Raw genomic sequence first — 27,072 nt, 5'->3', positions numbered from 1 at the left:
TGGCCGCCACAGTTAGAACCAATGTTTCGGCCATCTTGGAATGGCAAAACAATGATGCGCTACAGGCAACTGCTTTCCATAATGGTCTCCTGGTTTAGAGGTTAAGGCCGCATGGGATGAAATGAGCGGCAAGCAAGCGACCAGATAGCACTGCCTGGAGAGCTGTATTATCCTTTTAAGAAATATTAAAACAAAAGGAGGAAGAGCAAAGAAGTTAAATGAGAACTATAAAGGAGAACATTGAAAACGGAAGGACTGGCCAAGCAGGCATGACACCAAAGCTCACTCATTTTAAGGTAGATGTACACATGTGATCAGGAAACATCTTTATTCACAGAGCAGGAGAGCCCAGGACTAGTGAACACTGCACCATTACCTCGTGCAGTGCGCTCCCGTGGGTGGAAGCGGAGTGTAAATGACACTCAGACAGACCAATGGCAGAGCGGAGCTGTCCCAAAGGCCCTCTATGAATCCCGCTGACTTTAACATGTGCTTTTCAGAATCAATATTTCAGGCCTACTGCCTTTACTGTACATTTTCTTTATAAACAGTCAGGCCTACAGGCTTTATCATTGGCATGTCACACGAACCCTCTCAGACCTACTGTGTTGGTCATACCTCTTCCCACACGGAATCCGTCAGGTATACCCAAAAACGATGAGATTATGCGGCAGGGGAGGATGAAAATACGTGTCAAGATTGACTAAATTATGAGGAAAGAAAAGTTAAATTATGAGGTATAATGCAGCATTATTTGTGTTGGTATTACCTGATTATTTTTGCATTTTTACATGTCAGCTCATTGTGTGCAAAGGTTCCATCCCAGTAGTGCCACTTTCACATCCAAATGCAAAAATAAGTAACAGAAAGGTGACTAGTCAACCTTTGCGAAGGGCCTCCCACTGTATGACCACACTTGTTGCTGCGTTTTAATACGTTTTGATCCATTTGAGCTAGAAACATCATTTTTTGCTGAAATGTGGAAGCACACAACTTCTGCCCAATTAAAACAAGTACTCTGGTCAACACACATTTGAGCAACGCCAAAGCCCCTCTCTGTGGTACTCTTGAAAACTCTTTTTTAGGTTGATTGCATTACCTCTGGCGAACCAACCAGACCTAAAAGGGAACAGTGGCATAAGATTCAGCGGAAGAGGAAGGCAAATGAAAATAAGGTTGAGGTGGATAGGTTCGGAAAATGCTGGTTTCGGGGAACTGTTTTGGTGAATTATTCTTAAAGTCAATAAACAGAAACACAAAAGAAAGATAGAGGGAGGTGGAGGGATAGGAGAGTAGAGGTGGCAGAATTCGCAGAGTTTACTCTGCAGAATTCAGTGGATTTACCTAAAAACTCAGCAGAATTCCAAGAGTCTGTCGTGCTGCTATGCTGATTTTTAGCGCTGGGAGCTTGTCTCACACTTCAAATCAGCTCGTATGGCAACACACGGCACACCAGAGTGCGCTGCTTCTTTAGGCCGCTCAAGTAGATTTTCAACTCGAGCGCCAGGTTTCTCAACGTGAGCGGTAGCTATCTGCTTCTTTGAGAATACTCCCTGGGAGACGGATTAGAGTTAGTTTTTTCCTACTCCATAACTTAACTTCTTCAAGCGTGTGTGTGAAAAACTCCCCCATTGGCGGCTGGCAGAGTTTTTGCCGAACTCCACGCACCAAGCTGGGCGTGGAGCGGGCATAACTCCGCAAACTCCACCGGCGGAGCAGAGTTTATCTCCCACCCCTAAAGAAGAGAAAGCAAGGAGAGAGGAGTAAAGGGAAAGATTGGGGCATAAATCATGGAGGAGGTTTGAGGGTCCCCCCCAGAGTAAAGGAAATAAAGGAAACAGGAGACTACTGCAGCAAGCGCAGGAGCGGGTTTAATCAGAATTAATTAAAAAAAAAAAACTTGTAGACTAGAATTTTGAGATAACAGTCATTGACTGAATTGTTGAATGCCATTAATCTTGGACATTTTGAGAAAACTAGAAAAATGGATCAGCCAGGCTGTTTTCCCATAGTCTGATGCCCAGGTGGGCAAGACACCCAAATGTTGTTCTGGGTGGGGTCCTCAGAAGGCAGGGTGGGGTCTTCGACACCACCGTGAAGGTTCCATAGGGGGAGGAGGGTGCCCTTTGAAGAGGATCAAGGTAGTGGCTTAAGGACTACGAGCGATCTGAAGTGGGAATTGTCACAAAGTACTTGGAGATGAAGAGACGGGTGGGGCGATCTCAGTAGGCTCGCAGGGGGCACAGAGCCCCTATCACAGCATAGCCCCTCGGAGAGCACATTTTGATTCCATGCTCTTTTCCCCCAGGTCGAAGGAGCTGCAGATTTCCCCAAGTATCCTCTCTCTGGTGGGCCAAACCCCCCTGGTTCGAGTGGCCAAGATTGAGAAGGCTTTCGGCCTCAAGTGTGAACTCTGTAAGTACGGGTACTCAGGTCCCAGTGCAGACCGGGCAATGGTGTGGAGGGGAGTGGTGCTGAGGGAGGGTGGAGGGGGCACTGTGGCAGGAGTGGGGAAGCGCCATGGTAGGGAGGGGCACTGTGGAGAGAGGGTCACAGTGGGAGGGAGCGGTGGGGCACAATGATGGGGCACAGTGGCATGGATGGTAGGGAGGGGCACTGTGATACGTAGGGAAAGGGGACTGTGGAGAGAGGGTCACAGTGGGAGGGAGCGGTGGGGCACAATGATGGGGCACAGTGGCATGGATGGTAGGGAGGGGCACTGTGATACATAGGGAAAGGGGACTGTGGAGAGAGGGTCACAGTGGGAGGGAGCGGTGGGGCACAATGATGGGGCACAGTGGCATGGATGGTAGGAGGCGCACTTTAAGGTGCTGCGGTGGTGACCACTGCGGAAGGGAGAAGACAGCTGGGATGGAACGGGATGGGAGGGTACTGGTACAGGCATGAGAGCGGTACTAAAACTTTGGCAGGCAGGAGAACGATTGTTCTTTCCGCCGCCCCCAGCTACTTTTCTGTATTTTGCTTTTACTTCTGCAGGGTCTCTCCTGGGCTCCCAAGGCAGGCAGAGGCTCCTGGGCAGCAGGGGCATTTTTTCAACTAGGGCTCTGTGCCTGTGCCCCACTGAACGTCCTACACATTCTTGCACAAATATTAAAAGATCAATTTATTTAGAGATACATTTGTATCTCTAAACAAATCTTTGTAATTCAGTCTGTGCTATCTGTCCCAGGCTGCCTGCCCCCCTTGCTCTGAAGCAGGAGATGGGACCCGGGTAGAAAATCAACTTTCTGAACTGTGATGCATGAAGCAGGGCGGTCCGTTCCAAGGCCCTTCATAGCCATTCTAGTCGGTGGTAACATCCACTATAGGCCAGTGACGCTTTCAGCATCTCTGTTTCCGTTCGCTGTCCCTGCGTGAGGTCATCTGTCCGTCATTCACAGGCATAGGTCCCACCCTTTCCCATTCGTAACTGATAGGAGTGGAGGCAAGCACGTGTGCTTCGGTGCCTTGTCCTCCGTAATAGTACATGTTAGAATGTTAATAGTGTGTTATGTATATTGTGCTGAGACCCCTGGTCATGCTAACCTCCCACCACTGCGACACCCCCGCTCTGGTTGCAGGTCACTGGCCCTGTTAGAAGGGGAGCTGCTGCATTTGGTCCCCCGTGAACTTGATCCAAAAGACAAACCGGGTTTTTGTTGCCATGTGAAGTTGATGCAAACATCCGAGTCAAGCGCTAAGTGGCAGATATGTGTTTGTACTAAAGACCGTTGCATGTTATGTGGCATTAAAACTGGCCCGTCTCACGCCCTTAACATTAGTGCCCAAAACATGGACTGGTTTATGAAGAGCGAATGTTTTACATGTTTTACTTACTCTTGCATTCCCCAAGAGTTAACTATTTTTTCATGCTGTGTTTATTATTCTTTTTCTGTGCATACTGTGAGCCATGCCAGGTGTTTATTGGGGGCTTTGATTGAGTGCTCGGACGCTGAAGCCAAAGCGAGAGGGTAGGTCTCTCTGCAGCGCACACAGAGCAATGGTCAGTCATGTACTCCAGTTTCACTTGAAAATCTGTGGAAATGTGTGTGAAGGGAGTGCACCGATGGCAAAATATGTACAGTGCAAAAGAAAATAGTTTGCTTAAATGTGAGTCAGCGCAGTGTATGTTGAAAGTGGTGAAGTGAGGGAGATATAAGGAAGTGAATTCGGGGAAGAATGACAAGAGGATGCTGAAGAGGAAAGAGCGGCCCTTGAGTATGTGCAGATGGACAAGATGTGCAGAGAGTAAGGACAGATATATCTACATAAAGCGCACATAACTGACGGACAAAACTCTTTCCACAGGCCTCAATACTATTGGAATTTCAGAATTGAAAAATGTCCAATGTTACTTATTTATAACTAAGCCTGGGCAAAGCACTACGCTACGCTCGCGTAGTTTGCGAAGTTCGCGCTACTTTGCACTACGCGAACTGCACGTAGCACAGTGCGAACACGCGTAGCGTAGTGTTGCGCAGTGCTGCAGTCGTTTTTTGCTTGCTCGCGGTCCTCAACCTCAAGTTGGCAACCGCGAGCAAGCAAAATGACATCCCGGCGAGACTTTTTCCTTGTTCGCGATCAGCAACTTCAAGTTGGCAATCGCAAGCATGGAATATAAACCTCCCGGCGAGATTCCCAACGCGAGGAGGTCAGGTTTCTCATTGCGAGTGGTCGCGTTTGCTCGCGATTAGAAACTACCAGTTCGCGTTGAGAAAGCTGAAGCTCGAGTAAAAATATACTCGAGCAGCAGAAAACTACAGCTCGCACTGTGCAAGATGCCATTTTCAATGATTGCACAGTGCCGGTTGCTTGTCCGCACTGTGCAATCATTGAAAACGACATCTGGCACAGTGCGAACAAGGTACTACGCAGTTCGCGAAGTGCTACGCGTAGCTCGCGTAGTGCGAACTTCACTTTGCGTAGCTTCCCGAAGTGCTACTTCGCGAACTACGCCCAGGCCTATTGTTGTTACTCATTTATCTTAAACAGCTAACAACCATTGACAAAGCCAATCGTCCTGACAGGTTTTAGGCGTATGTCAGTTGTTGTCTTCTATATATCTGGATGCATTAACATCTCAGAGCAAAACTAGAATAGCACGCATGTGGCACACTATGACAGTCACAGGAATGTATTTTTACATGTTCCCTTTAAGAGAGTCCCCACCTTTTCCATCCCCCTTGAAGACCTGTCTGCACATATTTCTATAGGACTGAGTGCAGCCAGCAGCTGTGGGTGCATCACGATGCCTGGGAAGAGCATTTCTTTCCAAAGTCGATGCCGCATGCAGTGCAAGACACTCGGCAAGCACACACTTCAAAGGGCTGAAGTTGTCACGCTGTACAATGTGCACATTACAGTAACTGTTGGCGCTACTTAACTGATCACGATCCCGGCAGAGCGGGGGCTGTGTACCGAGTTTCTGACCACGCTAGTGTGATCCCTGCAACGTACCTGTGAGGCTTCTTGCTGGCTATCGCGTTTCCCTCCCGCCATCGCCTGCAGTCTCGATCGCTGTGTGGAGGGAGCGCACGAAGGGACTACAATACCCAGGTTCCCCTGGGGCACAAAAGCGGAAGCGGAAACAACGCATCTTTTTCCCCACTGCAGTAAGATATGGGGCAGTTTTTAATGTATTTAATATTTCAAGGCTATACGTTCCCCTTGCTTTTTAAACCTTGATTTATCTCTACATTTATTTGCTATGAAATGCACCTTTTGGCAATCTTTTTTTTAATGTTTTTCTTTGGAGTAAGACCCACCCTGGACCTCACGTTTGTCCTTTACACTTGGTCATGTAGCTTGCTATACAAAAGCCATACCCAACTGTTACGCCTCACCGTTTTCAAATGTCACCAGCCACCACTGCTGGGCAGTTTCCTGCGGGTGCCGGAGTTTACCACTGGTGTCCCAGGGCCACAACCCTACTTCACTCTGCTGGATAACCATGTCACTCTGTTAGGGCTGTAGCCTCTCTGTAGGTGCTGAGGGGAAACAGTCAAGGCGTGATCGGGGATGTCAAGGGAATTAGCAGTTTAGAGTCAATAACGTCAATATGCAGTCGTTATATATTTATTATCACAAGTCAGATAAAATAAGGTACATAGAGGAAACGAGAAGGTTCTCGTACCTTTTCAATCTGATATACAACCTCATTCGCGTCTGCGGCTTCTATGCCGGAGGTTGTAGACTTCCTGTTATACCTGCCTTTTGTCCAGTGTTATCCTATGCGGCTGTGCTCGGGCCATCTCAGGAGTCAGTGGGAGAGCTCGGGTCTCCACTCTTGGCAGCGCTACAGTTTTGTACATATGACTTTGTCTCCAAATCTAGTACTTGTCCATCCTTGGGTACCAAACTGGACAAATCAGGGGGTTGAAGCCCAAGCAGCTGAGTTTATAGCACCTAAAGTACAATACAATGTGTCCCACTTAACTGGCCACAAACAAACTAAACAAACAACAAAGAGTCCATGACAAATGCAGTCACTAGTGCGCCTAAAAATATGTTGATAAAGACAGAGGTGATGTGCCTGTGTCTGTTTAGGGGTGCCATCCAAAACTCGCTGGAATCCACGACCGGTTTAGGACCCAGCCGTTTGTGCTTTAATTCAAGGAGGCAGATGGGACACCGGGCCGCCGTCCACTGCAAAGTCTCAGTTGTACCAAAATCTTTCATGCGCTGTTTCTCGTGATCTATCGGTTGTGGTCAAGATCTTCTGGTGATGGGAGCATCTATGGTACTCGAGGCTCCCACGGCAACCACCCGTGAGTTTCGATGCAAATCCATATCTACATACATTGGTAGACAGGAATTTGCGCCATAATCTTACAACTCCTCGCGGCATGTTTTAATTTCTCCTTGTTTTTCCAACTTTGCATGTGTGCTGCATGGATCAGCACACATACATACTGGGAAAAGCCTTAAAGCATAGTTTTTATGCTGGAAGTGACCCCTTCCTGTACAAAACCTATGCTTCAGAGAACGCACACACCCTTGCACTATGGCACAAGGGCGCATGTGTGTTGTCTGCCAAAAGTGCACCAGGACACAAGGAGAGAAATAAATTCACCATATCTTAGTAGATCTGGTGCTTTTTTCTCTCTCCCTGTTTGACCCAAAGCAGAGCAGTAACTTTGGTGCAGTGTCGCCTTGCGTCAGAGGATGGTAAATGTAGGCCTTCATCTCACACACTACCTGTCACTGACTGTCACTCACTAACATACACATGCTTACACACACACAGACACATGCTCCCACATACACACGCTCTCTCTCACATAAGCACACTCTCACCCACAAGCATACACGCACCAGACATTTAAACACATTTTTACTTTCCACAGCTGCCACTAAAGTTCCAGTTTCAAATAAGTATGCTCCATGGGTTTTTTTAGATTAATTGTGCATAATACAATATTATTCACTAATATTATAATGAAAAACGGGCAGCAAGAAAGATCGAAATGTAAACGCTGGGGGCCTTATTTGCAATGATTTTTCATAGGGCAGCGCCGCATGGCTTCTAGTTCCGCTGCCCTACACTTAATTGAAAGGGCAGAAATACACCATATTTGGGAGATATGGTGCGTTCTTGTCCTTTCACCAAGCGCTGGCACACAGTTTGGTGCCTAGCGCCAACGCAGGCACCCCTTCACGTGGTGCAGGTGCGTCTGTGTTGCATACAGAATTGTTTTTGTGCAGGAAGGGGCACCATCCGCACAGAGACGATCAATGGAGGCATTTTCCTCTTTCTATGTGCGCTGCAGAATAAATATATTTCTCCTTGTTACTCCTGCCCTGGGGAGGCGTACAGTTTTGATGCATTCCCAGGTTTACAGAGCCTTGTAAATCTGTGAATGCGTCAAAATCCATGGGTGTTGAGTGGGAACACCCACCGCAACGTCCAGGGAACACCTCCTGACACAGTGTAAGGCAACGCAGCGACTTGCACCATACCTACGAGGTCATGAAAAGCCACGCTTGGTGGCTTTGTGTGACAACGTAGATATGGTTCTGCACTCTGCGACATCAGAGCGTCCTAAAAAGTGGCACAGTGGCAGAGCAAGGGGCTTCTAAATAAGCCACTTGGAGCGCAGACGGTGTTCCAAAAATGTCTCCATGGACAAAACAGCATATCGAGCTATGCATAATATTATCAAATCGACATGGAAAGGGCATATAACCTCAACTACAGCACACGTGGGCAACTCTACAAAGATGGAATACAAAGTGCTAAATAATCTTCTGAAACCACGCGCATGCAAGACCCCCACCCAAATCCCGAAGTCTTATTGAATTATCGACCGATGTCATTGCTACCCCTGCTCGCTAAAGCCCTAGAAAGCTTCATTTACAAACAACTCACATCCTTTCTAGAAGTCCGCAAGATTTAGACTCTTCACAATCGGGTTGTAGAGCTCTACATAGCATGGCGATGGCTGGATTCGCAGTCCGCCTCTCTCCAGCCATGCTAGTATTGCTGGACCTGTCCGCGGCTCCGTCGTCCCCGCCAGGGCTCTCATGTCCACCAGCAGCTCGTGAAGCATGTGAGTGGGGCAGGTGAGCATCAGGTGCTGGTGCTCTGAGACACCACAGACAGATCTCACATCATTCGAAGAGTACTCTCCGAGTCTCTAAGCCCGTCTGCACCCTGGAGGCGATTGTACACCAATCAATCAATCGATCGATCAGTAGATTTGTAGAGCGCTTCTTGTCACCCATGAGGTTATCCGGGCGCTGGTTGCTGTGGGCACCAGGGCTGTGCCGCTAAACGGTGCTTTTCTAACCTTGTCCTAAATGTTTTGTTGCAGTGGCGAAGTGTGAGTTTTTCAACCCGGGGGGCAGCGTGAAGGACCGCCCCGCCCTGAGGATGGTGGAGGAGGCGGAGAGGAGGGGCATCTTGAAGCCGGGAGACACCATCATAGAGCCGACTTCAGGCAACACAGGTAAGTGAACCCTGAAATTGGACCTGTTGCGTCTGATGTGGCATCAGCGCCAAATTGGTCTACGAAGCGCCTCTAGGCACTGGGATTTTTTCCATTAGCGTTCATCTTGGCCCCTGCTGTCACTGACGAGCTCCATTACACACAAGCTGTTGCAGGTCGTGAATGCTGGCCACGCGCCTTGCTCCCATATAGCGCCAATAGTGTCTAGGGTGGGCACTTGCCAGGCTGGGTACCCAGAGCACATCCAGGGAGCCTTCTGGGATAATCCTGGCCACCACAGCTCATCTCTCCTGGCGATCAGTGGGGCCAGATATGCCATTTACTCAATAAAAACTGGCAACAATCAGCGACCAGTATTTTTGCTGCCAGTAAATAATTTTCTGAACCGGTCCCTCCAGAGAATTCAGATTCGGAGTGGATTGCAATTTGACCAACCTCATTAATTAATATTCATAAGGTAGGATTGGAGGCCATCACAGGGATTGTGGCCTGCTGGTGTCAGCAGATCACCAAGTCAGTGACTACATTTGAATAAAGCAAACTTTTTTTAAATACAATTTCCTTAAAGGAAACGGAATGGCATTTGAAAAGAAAAGTTTACAAATTTTGTTTACTTGTGTGAGAGTTGTCAGTGGCCTCGTGGACCAGGGCCTAATCCCAACTAACTTTTATTTTTTTACCTTCACAAAGGAGAAGAGCTTCTAAGGGGGCCCCTTCCCTTTTGCAAATGGGTTCCCACCCCAACTTCGGTAACAATTATTTTTCAGTGGTTTACATCAGCTATTTTGGTCACATTTATACGTATGCTTAAGAACCTCTTTTTGGAAGGGACGCCTACAACACGCTCCTTTCAAATATAAATGCATTATCTATTTCTGAACCATTTAAGCGGCTGAAAAATAATGACTGACTCTTGTAGTGGGTTTACCTCTAAGCAAAAAGCATTTTGGTCACAAACTCCAAACCAGAGCGTTTGCAAGCACACAATGCATCTTGTTTAGTAATCTGGCACCAAGCCCTTGACGGGAGCTCGCCTTACCAGATCAATCAATCAATCAATCAATCATACCAGATGAAGGAAGGTATGGCTTGTGCAAGACCCAGGATGCTCTACAGGGGCATTTGGTAGCTTTCTTCTCAGGTTGGGGTCCCTGATGGGCAGAACCCACCTGATGCCCTCACCCTCCTGCGAATCAGAGAGGAATTCAGACATGTGTCTTCAAAGGGCTCCACCTCCCCCTAATATAGGATCTCCATATAACCTGTAAACAGTCTGAATTGCACTCCAGGGCTGACAGATACGGTGCACAGGGGTGTAAACCAGGCCCCTGCAGCCCCTGCAGAGCAGAGGCCTCCACACATTCAGCATGAGGTCTGTGAGTACTCCTGTGCCTCGGAACTCTCAGGGGCCCCATATCATGTTCTGCACAAGGGCCCCATTATTTTGGCCTCCACCACTCGATACATGGTCCTGCTCCGCGGTCCCTTTAGGGAGAGTCTTCTAGGGTGCTGGCTGTGTCCTGCCGTGTGTCTTCCTGCTTCGATCTCGTTCCAGGTTGCCCTAAGTTTGTTTTCGGGTACAGTTTCTTGGGGTGCCCAGCTTCTAACCCTGGGTGTGTGTCCTTGCAGGAATTGGGATTGCACTCATTGCGGCAGTGAAGGGGTACGACTGCATCATCGTCATGCCGAAGGCCATGAGCCAGGAGAAGGTAAGGACTCGGCTGAGGTGAGATGGGCTTCAACAGCAGGGAGCATCGAGTGAGGAGCACTCAATGTGTGTGAGTAGTACTGGTTGCTGGTTGTGTGTGTGTGTAGTGTTTGTGTGAGAGGAGTGCACTTACTAGCACAGTGATGTGAGGATATGGCTACATTTATGTGTGAAGGCCACTACATGTGGCACCGCATGGTTTGCAATTACTAGAACGCCCATGGGTGTTTGGTGATCAATAGATGCTGCACAGCGTGTGGTAATTGACACACTTGGTGTGTAATGAGTAGTATGTGCTTCACAGTGTGTGATTTTTGGCACACTCATTGAAAACTCTGAAGGGGGCGTCATTTTTGGCCCAAGGGGTAGGAATGATTTGTGCCACTAAGAAGTGTGTGATGTGTTCTATATTCAGAGGATTTGTTATTTGTGGCACATTTAACAGTAGCTCTGACTTCTGTTTGACCCAAAGGCAATTATATAATTTATGTATTCACAATAGGTGATAATCTAAGGAAAATTTGAAGTGGCTAGGAGTTGTGATACATTCTGAAGTGGCTGTGACTTGTGGTACATTCTGAGGTGGCCGTGATTTGTGGTACATTCTTAGGTGGCTGCATTTTGTGGTACATTCTGAGGTGGCTGTGATTTGTAGTATATTCTAATGTGGCTATGATTTGTGGTCCATTCTAATGTGTCTGTGATTTGTGGCACATTCTAAGTTGTCTGTGATTTGTGGTACATTCTGAGATGGCTGTGAGTTTGGTCCATTCTAATGTGTCTGTGATTTGTGGTATATTCTAATGTGACTGTGATTTGTGGTACATTCTGAGGTGGCTATGATTTATGGTACATTCTGAGGTGGCTGTGAGTTTGGCACATTCTAAGATGGCTGTGAATTGTGGTACGTTCTAATGTGGCTATGACTTGTGGTTCATTCTAATGTGGCTATGAGTTGTGGTGCATTTTGAGGTGTCTGTGATTTGTGCTACATTATAAGATGGCTGTGATTGTTGGTACATTCTAAGGTGGCTGTGATTTATGATACATTCTAAGATGACTGTGATTTGTGGTACTTTCTAATGTGGCTGTGATTTGTGGTACATTGTGAGGTGGCTGTGATTTGTGGTACATTCTGAGGTTGCTGAGAATTGTGGTACATTCTGAGGTGGCTGTGAGTTTGGTACATTCTAAGGTAGCTGTGAATAGTGGTACATTCTAATGTGACTGTGATTTGTAGTACATTCTAAGGTGACTGTGATTTTGGGTTCTTTCCAAGATAACTGTGATTTGTGGTACATTCCAAATTGCCTATGATTTGTAGTACATTCCAAGGTGGCTGTGATTAGTGGTACATTCTGAGGTGGCTGAAATTTGTGGTACATTCTGAGGTGACTGTGATTTGTGGTACATTGTAAGGTGGCTGTGATTTGTGGTACAGAATAGGTAAAACCTGCTGAAATCTCTTGCGGTAAAGATGCCTGGGATTGAACAATACATGCAGATTATATTGTGGTAAAGACCAAAATCTGCAGGTGATACCCCAAATCACAAAAACTTGTAATCAGGTGATATTTTTTACACCCGGTAAATTCTGACTCTACAGAGTTGGATTTTTTCAGGTGTAATAAATATCACACAGTTTATGGGCAGGTCATTATGAGGGCCTTACAAGCAAAGTCTGAAGTTTGCTTAGCACTGTTAATGGCTTTAATACAAAGGGGTGACTATTACTTGTATGTGCTGGTCATTAGGTTGGGTGCTCCTTGTGCTGTGATTTATCGCTTTTGTTTGTCTCATGTTGTCTGGTTTCTTTGTTTTGTGGGCATGCAAACCCAATTGCACATACATACTAAAGATTTGTGATATACTCTAGGTGGCTTTGATTTATGGTACACTATGTAATGGCTGTGATTTATGGCACTCTGTGCTGTTATTGTGACGAGTAATTTGACACTCTGTGGTGGTTTTGATTTGTGTTAAACTCTAAGGCATTTGTGATTAGTGGTATGCTCTGAGGTGGTTTCGATTTCTGTTAAACTCTAAAGTGGCTGGTCTCTTGTACTGTCTGTGACGGCTGTGATTTATGGTACTCTGTGCTGTGGCAGTGTTGATTAGTTGTACACTTTGCAGTGGTTTTGATTTGTGTCAAATTCTAAGATGGCTGTGGTTTGTGGTACACTCTGTGGTGGATGTGCTTTTTGATACTCTGTGCAGTGGCTGTGATTAGTAGTACATTCTGTGGTGGTTTTGATTTCCGTTAAACTCTAGAGTGGCCAGTTTCTGGTATTGCCTATGGTGGTTGTGATTTATGGTTCTCTATGCTGTGGCTGTGATGATTAGTTGTACACTCTGCGGTGGTTTTGATTTGTGTCAAATGCTAAGATGGTTGTGATTTGCGGTACGCTCTTTGAGGGCTGTGATTTATGATACTCTGTGCTGTGGCTGTGTGCACATTAGTTAAAATAAATGTTTTAAGCTTATTCATGTCTCTGTCAGATCGTATTGTGGACAAGTACAAGAGTACGAGCGAAAGGGTGTGTCTTGCAACCACGATTCCTAAAAGAGTCTGGAGTGTTGTGTTCTGGGGTGTCTAATTACTTGTCTCTCTGTGAGTGAGTAGGAGAGCAAGTGAGACACTATAGCTAGTCGGTCCTGGGCTCATGGGTACTAAGGTGGTAGGAAGACTCAGCCCCTATGCACTAAGGTCCCAAAATCTAGGCATAGTTCTGTGTTTGCACAGAATCCCTGCAACAGTTTGTATTACAATCTGTAGGGGCTGTGATTTATGGTACTCTGTGCTGTTGCGTTGACTAGTGGTACACTCTGCTGTGGTTTTGATTTGTGTTAATCTCAAGAGCGGCTGTTTTCTTATACTGTCTGTGGTGGCTGTGATTCATCGTACTCTGTCTGTGGCTGTAATGATTAGTTGTACACTCTGCGGTGGTTTTGATTTATGTTAAACTCTAAGGTGTTTGTGATTTATGGTCTGCCCTGTGCGGACTGTGATTTATGGTACTCTGTGCTGTGCATGTGATTAGTTGTACGCTCTGCGGTGGCTTTGATTTCTGTTAAATTTCTAAAGTGGCTGGTCTCTTGTACTGTCTGTGACGGCTGTGATTTATGGTACTCTGTGCTGTGGCGGTGTTGATTAGTTGTACACACTGCGGTGGTTTTGATTTGTGTCAAATTCTAAGATGCCTGTGATTTGTGGTACACTCTGTGGTGGATGTGCTTTTTAAAACTCTGTGCTGTGGCTGTGATTAGTAGTACATTCTGTGGTGGTTTTGATTTCTGTTAAACTGTTAAATGGCTGGGTTCTGGTACTGCCTGTGGTGGCTGTGATTTATGGTAATGTGTGCTGCGGCTGTGATGATTAATTACACACACTGTGGTCTTTTTGATTTGTGTTATACTCTAAGCTGTTGGTAATCTGTGGTACGCTCTCTGGGGACTGTGATTTATGGTATTTTGTGCTGTTTCTCTGATTAGTGAGACACTGTGGTCGTTTTGATTCGTGGCAAACTCTTAGATGGCTGGGATTAGTGGTACACTCTGTGGTCGCTGAGATTTATGGTACTCTGTGCGGTGACAGTGATGATTAAACATGCAATCTGTGGTGCTTTTGATTTCTGTTAAACTCTAAGGTGTTTGTGATTTGTGGAATGCCCTGTGCAGGCTGTGATTTATGGCACTGTGTGCTGTGGATGTGATTAGTGGTTCACTCTATGGTGGTTTTGATTTGTATTAGACTCTAAAGTGGCTGGTTTTTAGTACTGTCTGTGGTGGCTGTGGTTTATGGTACTCTGTCTGTGATGATTAGTTGTACACTCTGTGGTGGTTTTGATTTGTGTCAAACTCTAAGATGACTGTCATTTGTGGTGCAAATTGAGGTGGCTCTGATTTATGGGACTGTGACTGTGTTGATTAGTTGTACACTCTGCGGGGGTTTTGATTTGTGTCAAACTCTAAGATAGCTTTGATTTGTGTCAAACTCTAAGATAGCTGTGATTTGTGGTACACTCTGAGGTGGCTGTGTTTCATGGTACTCTCTGCTGTGATGATTAATTGTACCCTCTGTAGTGGTTTTGATTTGTGTTCCACTCTAAGGTGTTTGTGGCACACACTGTGGGGGATGTGATTTATGGTACTCTGTGCTGTGCAGTGACTAGTGGTACACTCTGCTGTGGTTTTGATTTGTGTTAAACTCTAAAGTGGCTGGTTTCTGGTACTGTCTGTGTTGGCTGTGATTTGCGGTACTCTATGCTGTGGCGATTAGTGGTTTTGATTTGTGTTAAACTCTAAGATGGCTGTGATTTGTGGTACAGTCTATAGTGGCTGTGATTTATAGTACACCCTTTGAAGGTTGTGATTTTGGTAAACTCAGAGGTGGCTATTTGTGGTACACTCTACAGTGGCTGTGATTTGTGGTAATTCAAGAGGTGACTGCGATTTGTGTTCATTTTGGAGATATTTGTGATTTATGGTACTCTCTGTTGGGGCTTTGATTGTGGTACATATGGCTGTGATTTGTGGTACACTCAGGGTGGCTACTCAGGATTGCTGTAGTGATTACTTAGTTTATTTTCATGACTAGGTGGATATCCTGAGGGGGCTCGGAGCAGAAGTGGTGCGAACCCCTACCAACCTGTTGGAAGACCCTGAGTGCCACATCCGGGTAGCTGAAAGATTAAGGCATGAAATTCCGAACTCCCACATCCTCGACCAGGTAAAACCGGGCACCACCCTGCAGGGGAAAGAGGTTAGGAAGGCAGACACATAGATGTAGGAAATGTAAGCGGATATAGAGGACTGGCAGAAGAAAGCATTCAAGAGATTCATATGGCCCTGAGAAGGATGAGACAGAGGAGAGAAATGAGAGAGATAAAAGGAGAGAAACGGAGAGAGAGAAAAGGAAAGAAACAAAGAGAGAGAAAAGGAGAGGAGAGAAATGAAGAGAGAGAACAGGAAGAGAGGAGAGAAGAGAGTGAGACGTAGAAGGGAACAGGTGAGGAAAAGGGCCATGGTGAAGAAATGACGAGAGGGCAGAATGGACAGAGGGGTGAAAGAGACCCAGGGAAGTAAGGAGAAGGCTAGAAGGAGGCAGGGGTGAATTTGATACCGATGAGAAGGGATTGGGTTAAATAGTTGGTGAAATGTCAGGTTTTGAGTGAAACAAGGAAGGGGTAAGAGGAAAGAAACAGACAGTAGGGGAGAAAAAGAGGCGGGAAATTGTATGTATGAATGTATATCTCTCTCTATATATATAGATAGATAGATAGATAGATAGATAGATAGATAGATAGATAGATAGATAGATAGACAGATAGATAGATATAGATATTATACATTCATACGTACATACATATATTGTGCTCAGTTGGGGTCACCACTGTGTGGTCATAGTGTGGTCAGTGTTTCCATAGGACATGCCTTTCTTGTTTTGGTAATAACTTTGGTGCCATTTGTTGAATCTCCACAAAACTTTCCAAAAAGTTTCTTTTTTCTGCCTAATCTGCGCATTAAGTTCTGGATGATTTGTCAGCTGGGGACTGAGATAAAGTGGGGTCCAAATCTCGATGCATTTTCCAGAGACTTTTTTAGGCAGTGCTACAGATAAACAGAAGGATACCAAATGTGGCAGGCATATATATCTTAGCCCGGAAAGCGTGCTTTTTGTGGTATGGTGTAAATCTGTTAAGTAGTTTTCAAGATACTAAGGGCAAAAATATTTGTATATTCAGATGGTTGTGTTTGAGGGACTCTTGTGAGAGTCCCTCAAACCCAATTTTAAAAAAATCGAGCCTTCTGATTGACCCGGGGGCATTTTACCTTTAGGCCATCTTGCTCCCATGTAAGCCAGGCTTCCGCGGAAGCAAGACTCCGATTGGCTGCCCGCAACATGAGCAGAAATATTGCAGTCAGCCATTACAGGACTTGGGAACTTAGTCCACTGTCCTGTGTCTATTTTATGAAAAATGTAACGGGGCAGGGTAGGCACACACTGCCCTTAATAGGCCATGTGGGCCTAAGGAGATCCCCCATCCAGGAATAAAAATAGTTAAAAACAAAAAAAAAGCTGCAATCCCCTGAGAGTTCCGCAGGATCACAAAAAAACATCCAGAAACTCCTGTTGCCATTTTAATTATAAGTAAAATAAACCCCCAGGGTGGGCCGGACACCGGGCGTCTTATCATTTTTATTTTTGGGGAAGGGTATGAGTGGGGCACCCCTTCCTGAGCCACACAGGGCCCCATCCCCCAGGACTCACCCGGGCTTGGGATCTTTAAGAAAATACATCCATATTAAGTATGGGAAGGGGGGTGTGAGTCAAGCCCCCTCCCCGAGTCAGTGATAGCCCTGGACATCCCATCCCTGGTGCCAAATTGGTAAAAAGGGGAGGGGCACGCAGCCCCCCTCCAAGAGCCTCTTTTGTGCCCGGGGACCACATCCCCCGGGGCCATAATACTAACGTGCCTCCCCCCCATGCCTGGATCTGCCCCAGGCACCCCATCCCTGGGGCACAATAATCTACAGTGTCCTGGGGAGCACACTCTCGTAGAGACTGTGGTGTCCTGCCCGTGAGAGGGTGGCTATACGCCCCCTGCACTGACTAGGGCAGGGAGCTTACCTTTGCTCATACCCAGCGGGAGCTGTTTAAAACAGCTGCTTCCACTGAGACAAAGTGCTGACTCCCACCAGCACCCTGTGTGCTGCTGGCTGGCGAGCCGGCTGGGGCTGCTGGGGTCCCAGGGCTCCCCCAGCGGCCTCCAACATTATAGTTTGTGGGTGCCATGTCTGAGTACGGGCCAACATGGAAAGGGTCCCCAGGGCACTTGCTTGGGGAGGGGGCTGTGTGCCCCCTCCCCTTATTTTAATCAAAAAGGCAGCGGGGAATGGGGTCCCCAGTGCCTGGAAAGATTCGGGTAGTGGGGCTGCACACCCCCCTCTCCTTAAAAACAAGCATTGGCATAGCCAATAGGTCTCGCTTTTGGGACCTTATAAGTATTTAGTAATGCAGCACAATATCCTTGGTGCTACAACATTAACTGTTGCATGGTTAAATACTTCTAAGGCCCCAAAGGCAAGACCTACTGGCTATGCCAATGCTTGTTTAATGAATGTTACTGTGCACCTGCACAGTACAGCCTGGTCCAGTGCATCTCAGTATGTTGCAAATAATTGTAAATTTGAAGGTCGTTTAGAGAAGCCCCATTGTGAATGATTCTGGGAAAAGAATGAGCTCAGATGATCTCTGTGTGCCTTAACCTCATTGCAAGGTGTTATGGGAAGCATATGTAGGTGTTGCAACTCTTAGAATGTGTGTGATTTAAGGTAGTGAAGAGCAGACCCTTTGCAGACACTGTAGAGACATGCTTCAGTCCCCTTCCAGAAGGCATAGAGCAGAGTAGGAAACGCTCTTTGTGGGAGAATTGATTTGCTTAACCTTTGCCCTTTGAGGCAACATTCTATTGATTTGTCTTTTCATTTCTATGACTTTGATAAATGGGAACTTCATATTTACTAAAAGCATTCATGTATTATTACTGATACTAATTTGATAATTTGGATTTGTAAACCTCTTAACCTTTAGCGAACGTTTATCGTGTGACACCTTCACCACTCTGTCTTCGTTGTGGAACCTAATATGTTTCATGCTATTAAAATGTCTTGATTTGTTGATTAGCCTTAGTTGGGGCTCTCGATTCAGCAGATAGCGCTTTATGGGTCCCAAATTTGCCCCAAGAAAAGTGCTACAACAATACCATAGGAAATGTGTACAGGGCCTTTAACAACCAATATAGCCCTCGGCAGTGGATTACAACGCTATAGTAATATCCAGGCAGTATAGCAAGGAAGTGAATCTGCTGCTTGAAGAGTCTGGAGTAAAAACCTGCGCCTGCAGCTCATGGAGACCTGGATCCGACCAGCATTGACTCCTCATACTTACCTTTGTCTTCTGACCAGAGGCAATGGTGTGATATTGAATCGTTACCCCATGACCTGGTGACGACAAGAGCATGAATACCTGAGCACAGTAGAATGCTCCCTTCCTTGTATGCAGCTGATGACAACTTGGATCCGCACACCTGCAAACAGGTGCATAGCTACCATTGGTGCAGCAGGTACAGTGGCACCAGGGCCCAGAGGCTGCAGGAGCCCACTGAAACCTATTTATTGCTATTTCACAGTTCAAACAGTGGCCGGTGGGGCGGAGGGGACATTTCCTTCTTTGCACCAGGGCCCATAACCCCTTGGCCATGCCACTGCCTGTAACCTTCCCATTGCAAGTTTCACCTCGCAGAAACGTGTGATCTCAGACACAATGTAGTAGGGTGCTGAAAGAACTTTTCTACAGGTCGTGTGGTGCACACAATTTTATCTATATAGAAGGTGCAGTTTAGCACTGCACTAAAAAATACATGTGTATTTCGGAGATCTGGATAAAAACCTGTCACAGATCCATCGCGCCGCGCAATATTTTATGAAACGCCGTCAGATGCTTTAATAGGTAAATGTATGCTCCCTGGACACGAGCATGGTACTGATTGCTTTAATATTTGTAGAAGTGTCTCGCGAGTAATCTATCTAGAGCCCACCTGGTATGATAACACTGACGGATCGGAAACACAGCTGAACATGACACTTATACAAGGTGTGAAGCACTGACATCAAAGCAACAACTGACGTGATGCACGAAGAATGCCTTGCAAGCCATCGCCAGATTGTGCAATGCCGGCATAACTTGTTCTCGAACCTTCAGTTTCAAAGAGAAATGATCCATCTGGAATGTGAGTGCGAGGAGTGAGTTTACAGGATGGAAAGAAAGTTCGCTCTGCTGCGGCTGCGGGGCCAAAGTGAAAGTGATCATGGGGGAAAAATGCTACCGCCGGCCACAGCTGGCAGTGCATGTGTGCGAGTGGTGCGCGCGCAGCAGTAATCACGCCATATGGCACCTCTGCTCAAGCGCCCGCGCACAAGCACTGCAAGCTGTGGCCGGCGGTAGCATTTTTTGAAGCCCTTACTTAAAGTCTTGCCAGGCCAGCGCAAGTGCGGGGTCAGGCGAGACCTAAAAATCATATATGGGTCGCACCCTCCTCTCCTCATAAAAAATGATATATGGCTCTCCCAGGTGAGCACCGCGACACCCACAGTAAACATTAATAAAAGGTGAAGAATAATTGAGCGTCAGGAGCCGCTTGTTTATTATTCACTGCACCTCGGAAGGAGCGCCCCATAGTCACCTGTAAGGGCTTTATGTTTTTATATTTTGTTTTTAACTCGGTGGTGCCCCTAGGCACGGGAGGGGCACCTTCAAGCGTTTTCCAATGTTGTTGGGGGCTGTAGGGAACCCTTCCCCCAGGGCCTGTTTTTTTCATTAAAGGAAGGAGGTGTGTGACTACCCTCTTTGGACCACTTCGGGCCCGGGTACCCCAATCTCCTGGAGTCTTTTGTTTTTATTAAGGGGAGGAGGGCACACACCCCCTCCCAAAGCTTCTAAGAGCCCTGGGGACCACCACTCTCAGGGCCTTTGTTTTTTAATTAAGGAGAGGGGGTACATGGCCCCTCCCCCCAAGCCAACAGTGGCCCTGGGGACTCCATCTACTGAGGCCATAAGATATTTGCAGAAGTGAGGAGTGTGTGCAGCCCCCTCCTCAAGCCACAAGGATCCCCGATGGGCCCATCCCCTGGGGCCTTCCTGATTAATAAAGGTGAGGGGGGCCTGTCCCCTCTTCCTGAGCCTATAGTAGCCACAGGGTCCCGATACCCCGGAGCCTCAGGTGCTTCTGTGGGGGGGGGGTCCCAGTACCCACTCAGGGCATCCACCAAACAATACGTTGTGGGCAGCAGTGGGAGTCCCAGGGCTTCCACAGCCCCAGTCGGCTTCTCGAATACTCCTATCCTGGGTGCTGTGGGAGTCGGCATTGCTGCCGCCCAGCGGGGGCAGCTGTTTTTGTTTTCTCCCACTGGGTGGGAGCAATCTGAGGTTCCCCGCACAGGCAGGGAAACAAAAAAGTCTGCTCCCACCTGGCAGAGGCATTTTTGAAACTCACATTGAGTGGGGACAGACATGCTTTCTCTGTTCATGTATAAATAGATGTTTATAGAAAATAAAATAATGAGATAGGGGCGGGCAATCAATGGATTTGTGAGGGTAGGTAGGTGGGGGTCTTAGGGTATGGATGGAGGAGAGAGAGGGAAAGGGGAACGTGATGCTCGCCCATGGAGTGCTGAAAGAAGACTAAAAAGTAGTCCTCTCAGGTTAGCAGTGGAAGGATACAAGTTTCCAATCAGAACTGATTTAAGAAGCTATGCTCCGGGACCAGAACAAGCACAAGAATAGGAAGGGAAGCCATCGAATAAGGAACAGCAATCAGAGATATGCAAGAAAGGGGCTGACCTAAAGCCCACTCTGTGGATTATATTGTGGGCATTAGGTTCTCAGCTATCCGAGTCGGGGATGAGGGGATAGCCCCGGAACAAGCTGGGTACATCATATAACTCAACACATAGATATTCCTCGGAATGTAGGATACCAGAAGACAGAGGCGGCCACCTGAGTTGTTGGTGAGGACTGAGGGAGGGGGAGGGAATTTATAATTTTCATAGTGTTTAGGGGTAGGGTATTTGGTATGGAGGGTTTTTTTTGTTTGTTTGACGCATAAGCTCTGGAGAGATTAACATGGCCTTGTATTATGCACTTTATGACTGCCGGGGGTTTGTGATTGATCCTCGGGGAGCATGTGGAAAACAAGGCAAAAACAGTTTGTATGGATCTATATGTGGTTGTACAAAAAAACCAATAAACTATGTTTTTAAAAAAAAAATAGGTTCTCAGCTACACAAACCTAAAGCTGTCGGTAGCGTAGACCTAAGAACAGACTGCTGGGAAGTAAAAGGGGGGGAGACGGGGGAGGACACTGACGTGAGGAAGTGATAGATGAGAGAGAGACAGGACAAAGCTGAGGACAAGCAAGTGAAGAAAGAGAGAAGCTGCAGAGGGGAGAAAGAGATAGGGGAAATATTGGGCACAAGAAGAAGAGAGAAAAAGACTGAATGGAGTAAAAGAAGGTGAGAAAAAGAAACAGAAGGTGTGGAGGAGAGGGCGAATAATGTGACAGTAATGGAAGAACTGAGGGCAAATGGACACAGGATGAGGGGAGAGACACAAGAAGAATGGAAACGAGACAGAAAGAGAAAATGACAGGGATAAGGACCAAGAGGGACTCCACTGAGGTACTCCCAAGACACCCTCCTCCAACTCGGGAAGCTTTTTCCTACCCCTTGCTGCAACATTATCTCTATAGAGGAAGGACGATCCTGCTGCTCGGTCTGCCCATACAGACTGACACCTCGAATCCTCCCGAAAACACGATGGATTAAGATGGCTCTACTCCATTGCAGGTCCCTCCCGAAACACCGAGCAGAAATCAATATGCTTCTGCTGGAATCCGAACTTGAGGTTCTCTTCCTCACTGAAACATGGATCAACCCCACTTCAGACCCTGACATAGTTCAAACACTTCCCCCCGGTTACCTAATCAAAACATCAGGATAGACTCTCCGGGACAGGGGGCGGAATTGCAATCATCTACAGAAGCAACTTGTCCTGTCACTTCAAGGACAGCCCAATTCAGGACTGTGAAAACGTTCGGTTCTCCATCCATTTATCACCAGCAAAAACCCTCTCGGGAATCCTCGTCTATCGCCCTCCAGGACAGCATAGCCTTTTTTGCAAATCCCTGATGGAAACCATCTCCTCTCTCGCCTGTCTGTCACCCAATTTTACGGTTTTAGGAGATTTAAATCTCCACTTTGACGACTCTTCAAACAAAATAACGGAAGACTTAAGGAAGACCTAGCTGCCCTTAATATTCATTTAAAAGGCAGTCAGCCCACCCACTCTAAGGGCCACTTGCTGGACCCCATATTCACTAATCTCCCCAGCCTAGTAGTGAATGAACCCCTCCCTATTCCTTGGTCAGACCATCACTTGATCTCTTTTAAACTTCAATTTTCTAGCGAAGTGCCGGATAGATCCCCCCCCCCCAAGCACCAGCCCGCCCTTGGCAAAAACTGGACACAGCAGTATGGATCCACGAATTAGCCTCCACTACACCTGAGCTCGACCCAGATCCCTCCCTAGCAGATGTCCAACTCCGCTCCTGGATTGAACAATCCCTCGAAGTAGTCCTCCCCGTCAAACCTCTCCCCAGTAAAAAGGGAACCTTCAAATCTCCCTGGTTCACCCCGGAACTACACAAACTCAGAAAAAGGTGTAAAAAGCTTGAGCGCCTCTGGAGAAAGGACTGGGCAAACGAAAGCAAAATTGAATACAGGTCTGCCGTGAAGGATTACAAAACTTGCATAAAAAACACCCAGGCAACTTTTTTCGAGGGAAAAATATTAGCTGAAGCTAACTCCGCCAAAGAAACCTATCGCATCGTCCGTCTTCTGACGAATACTCCGGAACCACTGCCCATACCAGACCCATCAGGCACTAGATGCAACCAGCTCGCTGAGTTTTTTTCAACAAAAATCAACAACATTTTAAAAACCCTCCCCACCCACAACATCCCCTTACACCCCCCGACTCCTCTCACCTGCCCGGAGGCCCCATGTTTCGAAGCATTCTCCCAGGTGTCCACAGAATCGTTCTTGACCATCCTTCATACAGTGAAGAGTGGAGCTCCCACAGACCCGGCCCCCATGAGCAAATTGAAATTGGTTGCTTCCACGATTTCCTCCCCCTTCACCAATCTCATTAATGCGTCTTTTGCACAAGGCACCGTCCCAACCAACTGGAAAAACGCCACAGTCCGCGCGCTGGTCAAAAAGCCCCACCTCGACCCCGCTGACCTGTCTAACTTTAGACCTATCTCACTCCTCCCGGCCATCAGCAAAGTGGCTGAGAAAATTGCCAATCAGCAATTATCCCTCTTCTTAGAATCCAACAACCTTCTTCGCCAATCCCAGACAGGGTTCAGACCAGGACAGGGTACGGACACCGCACTCCTAGCCGTGGTCGAAGAGGCAAGATCCATCCTAGATGCGGGAGGATCAGTGGCAGTGATCCTCCTGGACTTGAGCGCCGCCTTCGACACGGTGGATCATGCCATCCTTATCCACCGTCTTAGCATGGCAGGAATCTCCGGTACCGCCCTGTCTTGGATCAAATCCTTCCTAGAAGGCAGAACCTTCCAGGTGACCGACGGCTCAGTTAACTCCGAAGCTCTCCCCCTCCAGTGTGGGGTCCCCCAGGGCTCCTCCCTGAGCCCCACACTTTTTAACGTATACATGTCTCCCCTCAAAGACATCGTAACCCCATTCGGCATAAAAACTGTTATGTACGCCGACGATACCCAGCTGGTCGTCTCTCTAAACCAGTCGACCAAATGTCTGGACAACTTGTCATCTTGCCTCCAGAATATATCCCAATGGATGTGCGACTCTTGTTTGAAACTAAACGGAGAGAAATCTGAGATCCTTCTGCTGGGGGACCCACGCAGACTCCCCCCATCCCTCTCTTGGCCACCCTGCATGGGAGCACCCCCCTCCCCTAAGACCGAAGTCAAGAGCCTGGGTATCTGGTTGGACCAGGACCTCAACTTTAAAGTCCAGGCCAGAAAAACAGCCGGCACGTGCTTTGGCCTCATTCAGATAGCTCGAAAAATCCTCCACCTAATCCCCTTTCAGTCCAGGAAACTGTTAATACAGGGGCTAGTTAACTCTAGACTGGACTACGGAAATGCCCTATATTTAGGTGCTCCCTCATCAGTCATCAGCAGACTGCAATGTGCCCAAAACGCCGCGGCCAGACTCCTGACCGGGACCAAATCTAGATGCTCTGCCAAACCGGCCCTCAGATCACTACACTGGCTCCCGATCAAGGAAAGGATCACATTTAAGACCCTCTGCATCTCACACAAAATACTTCAAGGCAGAGGCCCTCCCATTCTGAGATCTCTCGTCAAACCACATCACTCCAACAGACAGCTCAGATCAGACTCCCTTTCCTTGGCCAGTGTCCCCAGAATAAGAAAGGCTCGCTCAGGGGGGCGACTGTTCTCATATAATGCTCCAAAGCTGTGGAATTCCCTCCCACTTCCCATTCGAAGAGAACACAATCTACTGGCCTTCCGTAGGCAATTAAAGACCTGGCTCTTCGCATAAAACCCTCCATACAGCTCCCCCTCTCTGAATGCTACAGGTTGACCGACAGCGCTGGGACGCCCCAGGGTAGCTACGCGCTTTACAAATCTGAAATCAAATCAATCAGTAGGGGCAGGACAAGGGGACAGAGGGAGAAAGAAAAGAGGAAATAAATAAGAGAAAAGAGGACACAGAGGAGGAAGGGTTTGATCAAAAGAAGCAGGAGACAGGTGAGAGAGATGAGAAGGAGGGAGAAAGGGACAAAGAGAGGAAAGAGACTGAAGGCATAAAAAGAGTCAAGGGCAGAGGAGAGAAAGTGGGAGAGGGGAGAAAGGGGGAGAGAGGGGAAGTAAGGCACAACAGAGGAAAGAGACAGAAGATAAAGCAGATGAGAGAAGGGGAAATGGGATGAGCAAGCAAGGAACAGATGGAAAAAAGGTCAGGGGCGCGCGTCGACCTACTGCTCTCGGAGCAGTGAAAAAAGGAAAAATAAACTGATATTAAAATTGTTATTATCATTTTATTTTTCTTTGCCCCGGGGGGGGTGTTAGGGCGGGGCGGGGTTGGGGCGGGGCTGGGTTAGGACGGGGCGGGGTTAGGGCGGGGCAGGGTTGGTGTCACTGGGGAGGAGTGGTTCACGCACCTAAGTGCGCATGACAGTTTGGCCGGACGTCTTGGCCCGGCCAAACAGCCATGTGCACTTTGCATGTTCCCCATCAGGCTGTAATGCATAGCCTGGGTTGAGATTGAGAACATGCACAGGCTCCCGGCCCCTGTCTGAGCACTGAACCACGTGAATAATGCATGGTGGGGAGACTAGGATGGTGGGGTCAAACGGCAGAAGTGAAAGGGCATGGAGAAGAGAGAGGGGTAGCTGATGCTGAGACAATGGAGAGGGTCATAGTGGAAAGGACAGAAGTTGCAGAGTAATAAGGAAGAGGAAAGCACTGAGGAGAGGAGTGGGCAGGGGAGGGGAGGGCAGGGGAGAGGAGAGGAAAGAGGAGAGGAGTGGAGAGTATAGAGGAAAGTAAGGTTCCTGAGGGAGAGGAGAGGAGAGGAGAGGGGAGGAGAGGAGAGGAGAGGAAAAGACAGAGGAGAGGAGAGTGTAGAGGGAAGGAGGGGTCCTGCGGGAGGGGAGAGGAGAGGAGAGGTCCTGAGGGAGAGGATGGGTCCTGAGGGAGAGGAGTCCTGAGGGAGAGGAGGGTTCCTGAGGGGGAGGAGGGGTCCTGAGGGAAAGGAGAGGAGATCAGTTGAGAGGAGAGGGAAGGAGAGGTGCTGAGGGAGAGGATAGGTCTGGTGGAAGAGGAGAGGAAGGGAGGGGATTAGAGGAGGGGAGGGGTCCTGATGGAGAGCAGTGGAGGCGAGGGGAGGAGGAGAGGAGAGGGAGAAGGGAGGCGGAGGTGTGAGGTGTGAGGTGAGAGGAGAGGTCCTGAGGGAGAGGGGAGGAGAGAAAGAGCGAGAGGGAGGGTTGGAGATGGGAGGAGAGGTCCTGAGGGAGAGGAGAGGAGGGGTCCTGAGGGAGAGCAGAGGGGGAGGGGAAAGGGAGGGGAGAAGGAGGGAAGGGGGAGGGGAGAGGGGGAGGAAATGGAGGGGGTGAAGACAGGAGAGGAAGGATAGGGGAGGGGAAGGGAAGAGAAGGGAGAGGAGAGGAGGGGTGGGATCCTGAAGGGGAGTGGAGGGGAGGAGAGGAGAGGGGAAGTGAGTGGAGGGTAGGGTAGGATAGGAGAGGACAGTAAATAACCTCCCCCTTGTCTGTGTCATCTACAGTATCGCAACCCGGGGAATCCGCTGTCACACTACGACACTACAGCCGAGGAACTACTACTGCAGTGTGGAGGTAATGGCCCCTTACACCCCTAACCCTGCTCCAGTGCGGCGTAGAGTGGGCAATCCAGAAAATGTATGGGAAGAGCCGAGCCCGAGCCGAGCCAGTGCGAACTGAGGCAACAAAAACACAAATGTTTTCCAAGATATCTGTCAATCCTCATAAGGCATGCTCTAATATTGCTTTCACTCACACCCCACACATTTACCTACACACAAAAACCCTCTCATCCACTCTCACCCACTCCATCACACTCCCTCTAACACAGTCTCACTCACATTCACACTCTCCCTCACTATGGTATTCTCACTCATGCTCACTTTCATAGTCTTTATGTCTTTTTCTATCTCTCTCTCTTTCTTCGAGTCATTTTGTCTTCTACGACCATTCTACCTCTTTCTGACTCTCCCTCTAACACAGTCTCACTCACATTCACA

The 27,072-nt window shown here is 47.8% G+C and overlaps 1 protein-coding gene across 1 annotated transcript in view; it reads left to right on the top strand.

The window, feature by feature from the left end:
- Nucleotides 1-27,072, top strand: part of LOC146799863 (cystathionine beta-synthase-like) — a 173,907-nt gene that overhangs the window by 59,915 nt on the left and 86,920 nt on the right. Inside the window, exons 3-7 of the mRNA XM_085620758.1 lie at nucleotides 2,309-2,415; nucleotides 8,814-8,948; nucleotides 10,578-10,657; nucleotides 15,254-15,385; nucleotides 26,578-26,647. Coding sequence (XP_085476884.1) covers nucleotides 2,309-2,415; nucleotides 8,814-8,948; nucleotides 10,578-10,657; nucleotides 15,254-15,385; nucleotides 26,578-26,647 — 524 coding nt within the window. The remainder of the gene's footprint in view (nucleotides 1-2,308; nucleotides 2,416-8,813; nucleotides 8,949-10,577; nucleotides 10,658-15,253; nucleotides 15,386-26,577; nucleotides 26,648-27,072) is intronic.

This window comes from Triturus cristatus, chromosome 8, assembly GCF_964204655.1.
Source record: "Triturus cristatus chromosome 8, aTriCri1.1, whole genome shotgun sequence".
NCBI lineage: Eukaryota > Metazoa > Chordata > Amphibia > Caudata > Salamandridae > Triturus > Triturus cristatus.
Note: the sequence above shows the minus strand (reverse complement) of the source record. Positions and strands in the feature narration are given on the sequence as shown.